General features: G+C 43.7%; 1 protein-coding gene and 1 long non-coding RNA gene across 5 annotated transcripts in view; one reads left to right on the forward strand and one right to left on the reverse strand.

Moving 5' to 3' along the window:
• Positions 1-13,289, forward strand: part of LOC148128374 (uncharacterized) — a 452,998-nt gene that overhangs the window by 54,863 nt on the left and 384,846 nt on the right. The gene's annotated exons all lie outside the window — the stretch shown is intronic.
• The window catches only part of FSD1 (fibronectin type III and SPRY domain containing 1), a 27,978-nt gene continuing 14,870 nt past the window's right edge, over positions 182-13,289 (reverse strand). For 2 of the 4 annotated variants that reach the window (XM_087922635.1, XM_087922636.1), the window contains 7 exons: positions 12,188-12,397; positions 10,807-10,905; positions 9,252-9,411; positions 8,018-8,097; positions 6,140-6,391; positions 4,158-4,283; positions 182-1,384 (listed from right to left, as the gene is read on the reverse strand). In XM_087922635.1, the coding sequence (XP_087778761.1) occupies positions 1,191-1,384; positions 4,158-4,283; positions 6,140-6,391; positions 8,018-8,097; positions 9,252-9,411; positions 10,807-10,905; positions 12,188-12,397 (1,121 nt within the window). In that variant the 3' untranslated portion in view covers positions 182-1,190. The remainder of the gene's footprint in view (positions 1,385-4,157; positions 4,284-6,139; positions 6,392-8,017; positions 8,098-9,251; positions 9,412-10,806; positions 10,906-12,187; positions 12,398-13,289) is intronic. The other 2 variants (XM_026720354.2, XM_087922637.1) reach the window with 1 other exon arrangement.

The following is a 13,289-nucleotide window of genomic DNA, read 5'->3' on the forward strand; positions in this document are numbered from 1 at the left end:
TCCAATTCCCAGAATTCCCCAGCGAACGGTCACTAAATGGAACAGTGGTCAGTGGAAGATTGATCGGTTGCCTTGGTTCAAAATGACGGACACTCTCAAACATCTGCAACCTCTGAATACATTTCTAGGACAGATTTTCTTTCTAAACCGCCTTTTATTCGGAAACACGAGGACTAGAATCTTAAGTATATTTGCAACTAGAATCTTATTCTAGAAAGTTTATTTTTCAGGATTAGAATATTACGTTTATTCTTGAGGACTAGCATCTTACGTTATTCTTCCAGATAAAATCATGACTTGAATAACAGCGACGGGAAAAAAGAGACTATTCGGAAGAAATAACCCAGCTTTCACAAAATGGCGGCAAATCCATCTTTTTTTTCAATTGAAACAGCGTTTTCCTTTTTTCCAAAATCCAGCCCCCACCTCCAAAAAAGATTTTGGATTGGCTCAGTGATTTATTCTTAGCTCAGGCCAGATTAAAAACTCAATGCAAACTCCTTTTTGCAGAATTTGGCTCTCTGCAACAGGACTGGCTTGCCTCTGTAATTTGGGGGAAATTTTGGAGTGGGAGGGCAGAAAACCAGAGAATGCACAAGTGCTTTTATTGTTCTTTTCTTTTCAATCCAGGTTTTCGTGCTACGTGAGAGGCGCCATCATCTTGTACCCCACTGACGGGACCGGAGAACCGAGGGTGGGGGGACGGACTCCGGAATTAAAATCCAGCAAGGGTACCATTTTGGCAATCCCATCTAAATCATCTACTACCTTCCAGCTAACATCTTTTAAGTCTCCGTGAGGAGAGCTTAATCCAAGGGACTCCAAATGTGGCCATTTTAAGACTCACGGACTTCAACTCCCAGAATTCTCCAGCCAACCATTTTTGGTTTGAAAGACACCAAGATGGCTTCCGGCTTGGGCCAAGAAGGTGGACTTACAAAGATCCCTCTCTATGATTTCCATCCTGAAGGATGAATTATGGATTGAGGCACCCACAACTCTCGTCCCGTGGTTGGAAGACAGAACTTCATGTCCCAGGACTGTAGAGGCTGGTGCCACTTATGGACAAAGCCCTCCATCCTGGCTGGGGAATTCTGGGAGTTGAAGTCCACGAGTCTTAAAACCGCCAACTTTGGAGACCCCCTGGGTCCAAAACCTGGAAGGAAAAAAAAGAAGATATATTGTAATTATTATGTTTTGTAAATACAGTGGGGCCTGTGACCGTGAATGGACCGTCTCTCCGTCTTGGAGAGGAGGAATGTGATGGGTGTCATTAAGTGAGACTGGTGGTGGAACTGCTTGTTGCGCTGTTGCGCCTCTGAAGGCATTTGACGGCGCTGGGAACTTGCAAACCGGAGTAGACGTGGAAGCTGCCACACCACACCTGATCAGGAAGAAAAGAAAAACCAAAAGTTAGCTTGAGGGAAAAAATTTTTGCAACAGGTCCAAAGAATTATAGAAATTCAAGAGATAACAAGCAAAGCAAAGAGGCTGCTGTAAAACCTGAAAAGTAAGGGGTGTGTGTCTATCTATCTATCTATCTGTCTGTCTGTCTGTCTGTCTGTCTGTCTAACTCTATTTTTGTATCTATCTATCATCTATCTATCTATCTATCTATCTATCTATCTATCTATCTATCTATCTATCTATCTATCTATCTATCTATCTATCTATCTATCTATCTATCTATCTATCATCTATCATCTATCTATCTGTCTGTCTGTCTGTCTGTCTGTCTGTCTGTCTATCTATCTATCTATCTATCTATCTATCTATCTATATCTATCTATCTATTTATCTATCTATCTATCTATCTATCTATCTATCTATCTATCTATCTATCTATCTATCTACCTACCTATCTATCTATCATCTTTCTATCTATCTATCATCTATCATCTATCTATCTATCTATCTATCTATCTATCTGTCTGTCTGTCTGTCTGTCTATCTATTTATCTATCTATCTGTCTGTCTGTCTGTCTGTCTGTCTGTCTGTCTATCTATCTGTCTATCTATATCTATCTACCTATCTACCTACCTATCTATCTATCTATCTATCTATCTATCTATCTATCTATCTATCTATCTATCTATCTACCTATCTATCTATCATCTAGCTATCTTTCTATCATCTATCATCTATCTATCTATCATCTAGCTATCTAGCTATCTATCTATCATCTATCTATCTATCTATCTATCTATCTATCTATCTATCTATCTATCATCTATTATCTATCTATTTATCTATCTATCATCTATCTATCCATCTATCTATCATCTATAAATTAAATTTAACAAATTAAACCAAATTCAATTATTAAATTACATTCAACTAAAATTAAATTTTAAAGCAGCATTATTAAACGACATTATGCTGAATTAAATTATTAAGTGAAACTCATTAAATTAATTAAATTTAATCAATGGAATTATTCAATTTAATCAATTAAATTGAATTGAATTATTAAATTAAATTAGGAAGACTTCTGACGTGCAGGGCTAAAGAGAAGACAGAGATTCAAACACCTGCAAGAAAGTCACATTGAAAAAGATCTAATCCTTACGGATTCCAGAGCCCGACACATTTAAGATTTAAGTTTAATGGATATTGTGGTTGAATGAAAGAAAAACTTCACAATAAGAGCAGTTTGCTAGTGGAAATCCCAATGGGATGTATTTACATACAGGCTGGGCCACAATCCAATGGGGGAACATTTTAATTTGGACCCCTGCACAACAGAGAAGGGTGGACTGGATGCCCTCAAAGGTCCCTCCCATTTCAAGATTCCATAATTCTACAGCATAATTCATTTCCTTGATCTGATCTATTAATTTTTTTCCTTTAAATGGTTCAATAGATCTCAGCCAATGTCCGCGGTGGCTCAGTGGCTAAGACACTGAGCTTGTCGATCAGAAAGGTCGGCAGTTCGGCGGTTCGAATCCCTAGCGCCACATAATGGAATGAGCTCCCCTTACTTGTCCCAGCTTCTGCCAACCTAGCAGTTCGAAAGCACATTAAAAAATGCAAGTAGAAAAATAGGGACCCCTTTGGTGGGAAGGGAACAGCGTTCCGTGCGCCTTCGGCATTTAGTCATGCGGGCCACATGACCACGGAGACGTCTTCGGACAGCGCCGGCTCTTTAGGCTTTGTAAAAGAGATGAGCACTGCCCCCTAGAACCAGAAACAACTAGCACGTATGTGTGAGGGCAGGGGTGGGATTCAAATTTCTTAACCTGTTCTGTGGCCATGGCCTACTTTGTGGGTGTGGCTTGGTGGTCATGTGACTGGCTGGGCATGGCTTGTATGTAAATATTATAAATATTTATGTAAATATTAATTTTATTTATAAAAAGAAGCAACTTTTACCCAAAAGCAGGCAAAGCAGGCAGGCAGATTAAGTTGCTTGCAGAAACACAGATGCACTCAGAGATCTATCTTTCTGCAATCTGCTACCTGAGTCTGTCACATAAAATTTGCTTGCGAGTAAATTCATAAAATTTGCTAGCAGGCGAACTCACAAAATTAACTCACAACACACCATGTCTGTAAATATTGAATTTTTTATAATAAAAAAGAGCAACTTTTACCCAAAATCAGGCAAAGCAGGCAGGCAGATTGAGTTGCTCACAGAATCACAGATTCATTCAGAGATCTACCATTCTGCCATCTGCTACCTGAGTCTGCACTGAAAAATAGAAGCTTCGGTCCTAAGGAAGGTTCAGCTCTGCTTTTAGATTAGCTAGAAAGCAAGAAATCCAACGATTTCCTAATCTAAATCTCCTGGCACAGCAGAACAGCTGATGGCCGGAGGGGGAAGGACAAATAGCAACTTACCCAAAATTAGGTGAAGGCTAGGTAAGGAGTGAGTGGGCGGGGAGGAGAGGGGAGGGGCAAACCATTGGCGTGATTTGCCAGTTCTCCAAACTGCACAGAATCGTAACAACCGGTTCTATAGAACCGGTCTGACCCGATAGAATCCCACCCCTGGGCAAGGGGAACCTTTCCCTTTTAGATCTCAGCCTCTCCCGTCCTCCCGCAAAAATCCCACCCTAAGGACTAGAAACTTCATTTTCACAGGATTTCAAAGATCTTCAGCAGAGTTTAGAAAACCCGCAAATTTCTTCTCCGCTACCGCTTCCGAACCACTTACCATAAAGGCCGGGAGAACCGGTTGGGTAAATTTGGCCCGAAACGTGTGCAGCAACTGTTTGGTTTTGGCGTTGTAGAAAGAGAGAAATCCTGCAAAGAAAGAAAGAGGAAAAAGAAAGGGGGGGCTCTTGAGGGGTCGAGGGAAAGGAGAGAATGTGGACAAGAAGAAGTAGAAGCGGGAACCAAAAAAAATTATCTATCCCAGTCTGACAGGGAAAATTCAGGAAGCTTCCTCATCCCCCAAAAACCCTCTCAGTGATTATTGCCTTCCTGGCATTTGTAAAGGCAGTCCTCAGTTTATGACTACCGCCGGAACCAGAATTTCCTTCATTTAAACGAGGTGGTCGTTGAGGGAGTCATGCAAGCCAGTAAAAGGTTGTTAAGCGAATCAGGCTTCCCCATCAACTTGGATGGTCGCAAGCGTGAAAAAAAACGGTCCCCTTTTTTCGGCGCCGTTGTGGCTTTGAACGGTCGCTAAATGGAAAAAGTTTGTCCTTTCGGGATTTACCGGCTTCCTCCCCGAGAGGCAGAAAGAAATGGCAGTAAGCATTCTAAGGTAGACTGCTCCTCCCCAGGGAAGCTCTGTTTGGCTAGCCAAAGCTCTACCAAATAGCCACACCCATAGTCCTGAATGGCCACGCCCATCACGGGAACCCATTAGGAAAGGGACACGCCCCCTCCCCTTCCCACCATGACCTCATATTGTCTATCAAGGGGGCAGAGTCAGGATGCTAAATACCTGCTCATTCTCCAAGCCCCTCCCCTTTATACCTGTAGTGTGTGTTGAAACACAGGTAGTCCTCAACTTATGACCAGAATTGAACCCAACCTTTCTGTTGTTAAGCGAGGCCTTTGTCGAGCGAGTTTTGCCCTATTTTGAGAGCTTTCTAACCACCGTTATTAAGTGAATCACTGCGGTTGAATTTTGGTTGTTCAGTGAATCCGGCTTCCCCTTGGATTTTGCTTGTCAGAAGGTCGCAAAAGTGACCCCCGGGACGCTGCGACCATCATAAATGTGAGTCTGCTGTCAAGCCTCCTAATGTAAATCTCGCACAACCATCGGGATGCTGAAAGGATGAACAATGGCCGTAACTCGCTTTTTTTCAATGCGGTCGTAACTTCCAAGTGAACTGTTGTAAGTCGGGGATGACCCGTATATCTTTCATCGTGGCCATTTGGACCCCTCCCACTGCCGGAGAGCCATTTTGTGAGCTTGCCCACAATTCCCGTATCCATTCTTGTCCCCCCGTTTTCTGAAACCGTATTGGGGAAAAGAGAAAGCGATGGGGGGGTCAAATAACCTGGGAGGGGGTCAACCATACCGCCCCTGACCCTTGACTCCATTTCTCAGCCCCGCCACACCCGAGCATCCCCAAATTCAGCCAGCGGCTTTCCTAAAATAAGGGATAAAATAAAATGAAATAACTAAATAAAATTCAGCCGTTAGGATTCCTATAAATAAGGGTGGGATTGGGATCATAGCGCCCTTCAAGGATCCTTCACCCCTCTTCAAAACTTCCAAATCAGTAGGAATTGGTCCAAAAAGTCAAAATGGCCGACACTCCTTCACCTAGAAGGGCCGGCCATTTTGACTTTTTTGACCCCATCTGGGAGACTTCTTTTAAATCCCTCCAGACCAGAATAGACATTTTCCATCCTATCCCCAAGCAGGGGACAAGATGTTATCTTCTGAAATTATTACTATTACTATTATTATTACAACAATAATACTAGTGGTAATAGTAATAATAATTAAATGTTTAAATATTTATTTAAATAAAATTTAAATGTTCAGTTGACTGAGTTTCATGTTTAATGAATAAGAGATAATATGTGTTCTAAAAATGTTATTTTATTGTTGTTATTGTTATTGTTATTACTGACTCTCATGTATAATAATAGTAACAACAACAACATCAATAATAATAATAATAATAATAATAATTCAATTTATTTTCCATTCATTTCATCATAAGAAATTACCTTCGTGGAAATTGCAATAGACGCCTAGAATATCCGGAACTGGGATGTCCAAGATTTTGGCTTTGTTGTTGTGTTTGGCTGTGAAGCTGACCTGTAGCCAGTTGTTCAGATGAAGGCACCAAGAAGAAGAAGTTTTGCCCAGCTGGTCAAATTTGCCCAAAGTCCGATAAGCCACGCCCACCGCAAAGGCCTTGCTGTCTCGATCATAGCGTACCTCCCAGTAGTGGTCACCACTGTCAATCAAGGTGTCACCTGTGACGGGAAGAGTTATTGAGCCGTTGGATTGGCTGATAAATCCGTTTGCTTGCTTTTCATTGGCTAAAATCAATGTTTCTCCAATGTTTCAGGGATTTAAGACGCGTGGACTTAAACGTTGAAATCCACGCGTCTTAAGAAGCGAGCTTGAGAAACTGGCTACAATAAATCCACGCGTCTTAAGAAGCGAGCTTGAGAAACTGGCTACAATAAACCTAAATCTGGTTGTTCTGAGTTTAATTCTCAACCTTGGCGGCTTTAAAATGTGTGGACTTCAACTCCCAGAATGCTCAGCCAGTGTTTGTGGACTTCAACTCCCAGAATCTTCGTTCACAAGACCCCCTGTGGGAAGTCCCCCCCCTTAGAGAATGAAATATTTGGGGGAATATTAAAAGCGGCAGAATATTTTATTTTCCCTAAGGGAGAAGAGGAGAAACATGTTCTTAAAGGCAGAAAGCAACCCAGTCTTCCTGCTTACAGGAAAACAGCCTCAAGCAGAAGCCTGAAGTCTTGAGAGAGGGATATCTTCAGGGGTAGGATTCTACCTGGTCGGACTGGTTGTATAGAACCGGTTGTTATGATTCTGCCCAGTTCGGAGAACCAGCAAGTCGCACCTCTGGCTGGCCCTGCCCCTCCCTTCTCGCCCCGCCCACTCACTCCTTACCTGGCATGCGCGCCATCCAACTTGCCTGCATTACCCTAATTTTTGGTAAGGTGCTATTTTTCCTTTTTCCCCAACCATCAGCTATTCTGCTGTGCCAGGAGATTTAGATTAGCCTGAAAGCAGGAAATGGTTGGATTTCTTGCTTTCTAGCTAACCTAAAAGCAGAGCTGAACCTTCCTTAGGACTGAACCTTCTATTTTTCAGTGCAGACTCAGGCAGCAGATTGCAGAAAGGTAGATCTCTGAACGAATCTGTGATTCTGTGAGCAACTCAATCTGCCTGCCTGCTTTTCCTGGTTTTGGGTAAAAGTTGCTCTTTTTTATAAAAAAAAATATTCAATATTTACATAAATATTTACAATATTTACATACAAGCTGCGCCCACCCAGTCACGTGACCACCAAGCCACGCCCAGTCAGCAAGCCACGCCCATACAGTCATGTGACCACCAAGCCACACTCACAAATTAGGCTGTGCCCACAGAACCAGTTATTAAGAAATTTGAATCTCACCCCCGGATATTTTTATACCCGTTCAAACAGCCAGGCCATTCATGAAACACCTACAGCCACAGCTCCCACAGAAGGGTGGAGCTGATGGGATTAAAAAGTAGAAAAACATCGACTCCTAAAATCTACATTCCCCCACCCAGCTCCAAGGACAGGGCATGACCTCCCAGCCACAATGGGAGCCAGGCAACAAATAATTAGAATTAAGGCCACACTCAATCACAGGTCAAAGTACATTTCACAACCAAACAGGCATCTCAATCACAAAGCCCCACAGAGTTTATAAAAGCTCACCTATCTCAACCCTCATTTTGTCAGCCACCCCAGAAAGATGCTGCTGACCCTTCTAAATAAACAGAAACCTTTCCTGCATCTTCCTCCTTGGATCAGTTGTGGTTTTTTTTTCTTGTAACACCCCCAATTTTACCCAGGATACTGACGAGATCCTTACCTAACACCGTGTAGGATTCGGCGGTGAATCGGTCTCTCCCTCCGCGGCCTGTTGGCATCCTTTTTGGAGACTGGACGCACCTGTGGATGAGAAAATCCAGAGGTGGTGGAAGTCCTGAGACCACGTTCAAGAGAGGGTGACAATGTGTGTGTGTGTGTGTGTGTGTGTCTGGGAATTGTATCCAAGGACGGGATTCCAAAATCCCAGCAACTGGTTCACTGCTAGGTTGCTGGATGGGGGGGGCGGGGGCGTGTCCATGGTGGGCGTGGCCTACCGGAGCGTCCTGTTTCTGGCTTCCGATGGGCTGACAGAGCCCAGAGGAGGCCATTTTTGCGCGGAGGGGTGGGCGGGGCCAGCCGGTTCAGCAAACCAGGTGAAAACTTAACATCCAGTTCAACCGAACTGGTCCGAATCTGTGGAATCCCACCCCTGATTGTATCACTTGGAACACAGCCCCCTTTTGCACGCTGTGACAAAGCCGCGTTGGAGAAACCAAGGCGTCAAATCATAAAGGTGCCATTTTGTATCTCTTGGCCCGAGACTTACAGTCACAACTGAGTCCCAGATTTCTGTTGCTAAAGCGAGACACGCGTGGAATGAGTTTTGTCCCCATTTTACGCCTTTTCCTGCTGCGTTTGTTAAGCGAATCACTGCTATTGTTAAGTGGATCACGCGGTCGTTAAGTGAACCGGGCTTCCCCATTGACTGTGTTTGTCAGAAGGTTGCAAAAGAGGATCACATGACCCTGGGGACACTGCGACCGTCATAAATACGAGTCAGTTGCCAAGCTTCTGAATGTAAATCATGTGACCAGGGGGATGCGCTAATGGTTGTAAGTGTAAAAAAACACATTGTCAGTCACTTTTTTCAGTGCTGTGGTAAACTCAAATGGTCGCTAAATGAACTGCTGTAAGTTGAGGACTACCTGCATTCATTTAATAGCAGCATTTATCAGCCTAGCTTGAGAAGGACATAAAACAACCCAGCCAAAGTTCAATTCTTTCTCCGCTCCCACCACAGAGACAGAATCTTGCCAGAGTTAAGCTATACAGGTAGTCCTCGACTTACAACCGTTCGTTTAGTGATCATTCAAACATACAACGGCGCTGAAAAAAGTGACTTAGGACCATTTTTCCACACTTATGGCCATTGTAGCCTCCCCGTGTGATCAAATTTCAAGGCTGACTAAATGAAGAAATAAACCAGCAAAGGTGAGCAAAGGTATTTTACTTACCTGGCTGGAGAATTAACCGGGGAGGCAGTTCGGCCCTTCCCGTCCTTTTCTCGCGCTTTCATGTCTTGCACCTTCCCGCCCATGGCGTCCCATTCCACACTCAGGTCTTCCACCTTGAGATTCAGGTGGCTGGTGCTGCCATCCAGGCGGAACATGAAGGCTGGGAAGAGAAGGAAGATGCTTTCATGTTTACATCTCAGTCCCTCCCTTCCTTCCTTCCTCCCTCCTGTTCCATTCCTGATTTCTTTCTTTCTTTCTTTCTTTCTTTCTTTCTTTCTTTCTTTCTTTCTTTCTTTCTTTCTTTCTTTCTTTCTTTCTTCCTTCCTTCCTTCCTTCCTTCCTTCCTTCCTTCTTTCTTTCTTCCTTTCTTTCTTTACCTCCCTCCCTTCCTTTCTTCCTCCCTCCTGTTCCACTCCTGATTTCTCCTCCTTTCTTTCTTTCTTTCTTTCTTTCTTCCTTCCTTCCTTCCTTCCTTCCTTCCTTCCTTCCTTCTTTCTTCCTTCCTTTCTTTCTTTACCTCCCTCCCTCCCTTCCTTCCTCCCTCCTGTTCCACTCCTGATTTCTCCTCCTCTTTCTTTCTTTCTTTCTTTCTTTCTTTCTTTCTTTCTTTCTTTCTTTCTTTCTTTCTTTTCTTTCTTCTTTCTTCCTTCCTTCCTTCCTTCCTTCTTTCTTCCTTCCTTCCTTTCTTTACCTCCCTCCCTCCCTTCCTTCCTCCCTCCTGTTCCACTCCTGATTTCTCCTCCTCTTTCTTTCTTTCTTTCTTTCTTTCTTTCTTTCTTTCTTTCTTTCTTTCTTTCTTTCTTTCTTTCTTTCTTTTTCTTCCTTCCTTCCTTCCTTCCTTCCTTCCTTCCTTCTTTCTTCCTTCCTTTCTTTACCTCCCTCCCTTCCTTTCTTCCTCCTTCCTGTTCCGCTCCTGATTTCTCCTCCTCTTCCTTCCTTCCTTCCTTCCTTCCTTCCTTCCTTCCTTCCTTCCTTCCTTCCTTCCTTCCTTCTTTCTTCCTTCCTTTCTTTCTTTACCTCCCTCCCTCCCTTCCTTCCTTCCTTCTTTCCTTCCTCCCTCGCCTTTGTCTTTCCCTTCTCTCCCCTCCTGCTCTTAATTTCTCCTCTCATTTCTTTCCTTCTTTACTCCCTTCCGTCTCTCCCCCTCCCTCCCTCTCTTTCTCCCTCTTTCCTTTCCTTTCTCTTTCCTTTCTCTCCACTCCTGCTCTTAATTTCTCCTCTCATTTCCTTCCTTCCTTTTTCCTCCCCTCCCTCCTCCTCCCTCCCTCCCTCCCTACCCCTTTCCTTTCCTTTCCTTTCCTTTCCACCATTTTGACTTTTTTGACCTTCACTCCAGATGCTCCCGAGTTTAACATTTTTGGGCGGGGGGGACCACAATCCTGGATTCCCCATTAAATCCAGACTAGGAAACCACAAGCGTCAAAACTGGAACTTTCCAATCATGGCTAAGTTTTAACTAGGCTGGACAACCACATCGCCACCCGCACACACACACACACACACACACACACACACACTGCCACCTATGCATAAACCACCTATCGGGGTTGCTCACCTCTTGTTTCCAAAGTGACTGACTCCGAAAACTCTCCTGCAACGGCTTTGTTGCAAGCTTTGACCCGAAAATTCATGTACTTCATATCAAATTTAAGCCCTGCAGAGATGGAAGAGGAAAAAGAAAGTTGGCGGGAATTTAATATTTAATATTTATACGTGTTCCCCCCCGCACCGTGCCGGACGTCCCTTTAAAAGGCAGGGTGTCGGCCTGGCCATAGTCCTTTCTTCCTTCTCCCCATTAAATCTCTCTCCTTCTTTCATCAGCAATTCCAAATTTCTGAAATAGGTGGGGCCGCTAAATGCTGGTTGAGGCCTCTTGCCATGGGTTAAGCTTTACTTCTGAAGCTCAGTCCTCAGCTTACAACGACAACATTTCCATCGCTAAGCAGGACGCCCATGAAGTGAACTTGGCCCCATTTTAGGGCATTCCTTGCCATGGTTGTTAAGCGAACCACTGCAGCTGTTAAGTGAATCACGCAGTCACTAAGCAAATCCACCTTCCCCCTCCAACGGATTTTGTTCGTCCTAAGGTCGTAACAGGGGATCACGTGACCAGGGATGGACTTCAACATTTTTAGCAACCCGTTCTCTGCCTGGTTGCTGGGTGGGCATGGCCATGGTGGGCGTGGCCTAGTCAGACTCCTGCACCACTGGGGGGGGGGTGTTTTTGCACTCCCCGGACTCCGGAGGCTTTCCTCAACCTTCCAGGAGGGCGAAAACAGCCTCCCCAGACTCCGGAGGCTCCCTGGCGGCCAGAAATAGGCTTGTTTCTGCCCTCCGTGAGCCTCTGGGAGGCTCATTTTCTACCTCCCCGGGTTCCACGCGCCCCCTGTACTTAACTGGGATCCAAAACAGGCCGTGTGGGGATTCCTGGGAGGGAGGGGGCGGGGTGGGGGCGGGCCAGCCAGTTGTCGGAACTACCGGTTCACTGAACCAGATGTAAATTTAACATCCGGTTCACCTAAACCGGTCCAAACCGGCTGAATCATGTGACTCTGGGACATTACAACCGTCATAATTAGGCGTCAGTCACCAAGATTCTGAATTTTGATCACATGACCATGGCACGAAAGCTGGTTATAAGTCACTGTTTTCAGTCCCGTTGTAATTTTGAACAGTCACTAAATGAATGGTTGTTAAGTCAAGGACTACCTGTACAATTTTTTTCCCCCCCAGATCTAATTGAAAGAAAACCTGGGTTTTTTAGGAATCAGTAGACTTTGGATGTAACAGACAAAATCTGAGGTTACCGCTAATAGCAGGAACAATACATTATTTACTGAATCAGTCTGGAAATATATGTGATTTAGGAAAAGGATTATGTAAACAGTGCAAAATGCAGATATATCATATATATATATATGATATATATGCCTTACCAGACAATGTATACTCAGTTTGTTTGATCCCTTCAATAACCATCCAAGGATGGTCTTCCTTGACCCGAGGAGGCCCTTCGAAGTTGGTCTTGCGATATTCCATCACGTAATGGTCAATCTTGCTATCTTCTTCCGGCATTTTCCAAACGAGCGTTACGCAGTTGTCGGCCACCAACGATTCAGCCACGTCTATCTCGGGCGCGCTGGGAACTACGTTTCAAATCAGGGAGATTAAAAAAAAAGGATTCGCAATCGATTCTAGCTTCGGCCTCACCAGGGACTACTAGCCCCTTTTCCTAGGAGATTCAATTGCCTCTTCAAGTTCTACATCAGTCACTCAAGAATAGAAGCAGTGAGGATTTTCAAAAATTACTCACTGTCCCCATGGCTTCAATAAACATGTGCTTGATTGGAAAAAATGATAAAACATCACATAGATTTAAAGCCTGAGATATTTTTACTACAGATTTTACCTGAAAGTTATAGTAAAGAAATAATTTGATTATTAATGTATTAATGTTAGAATTGTGTTTGCACAAAATTGGAAACATGAGAAAATTCTGGTGGAGGAGGAGGTGATTAAGAAAATAATGTGTAGAAATTAGTAAATTAACATTGGCAATTAGAGAACAAGAATAAAAGGAATAATCTAAGATTTGGGATTTATTTTATGGATTTTTCAAAAGTAGAGTAAAAAAATTGAAGGATATTGTAATAATAATGATATACACTGCTCAAAAAAATTAAAGGGAACACTTAAACAACACAATGCAACTCCAAGTCAATCACACTTCTGTGAAATCAAACTGTCCACTTAGGTAGCAACACTGATTGACAATCAATTTCACATGCTGTTGTGCAAATGGAATAGACAACAGGTGGAAAGCATAGGCAGATAGAAAGACATCCCCAATAAAGGAGTGGTTCTGCAGGTGGTGACCACAGACCACTTCTCAGTTCCTATGCTTTCTGGCTGATGGTTTGGTCACTTTTGAATGCTGGCGGTGCTTTCACTCTAGTGGTAGCATGAGACGGAGTCTACAACCCACACAAGTGGCTCAGGTAGTGCAGCTCATCCAGGATGGCACGTCAATGCGAGCTG

Source organism: Pseudonaja textilis, chromosome 1, assembly GCF_049901715.1.
Source record: "Pseudonaja textilis isolate UNSWEBS1 chromosome 1, rPseTex1.2, whole genome shotgun sequence".
Lineage (NCBI taxonomy): Eukaryota > Metazoa > Chordata > Lepidosauria > Squamata > Elapidae > Pseudonaja > Pseudonaja textilis.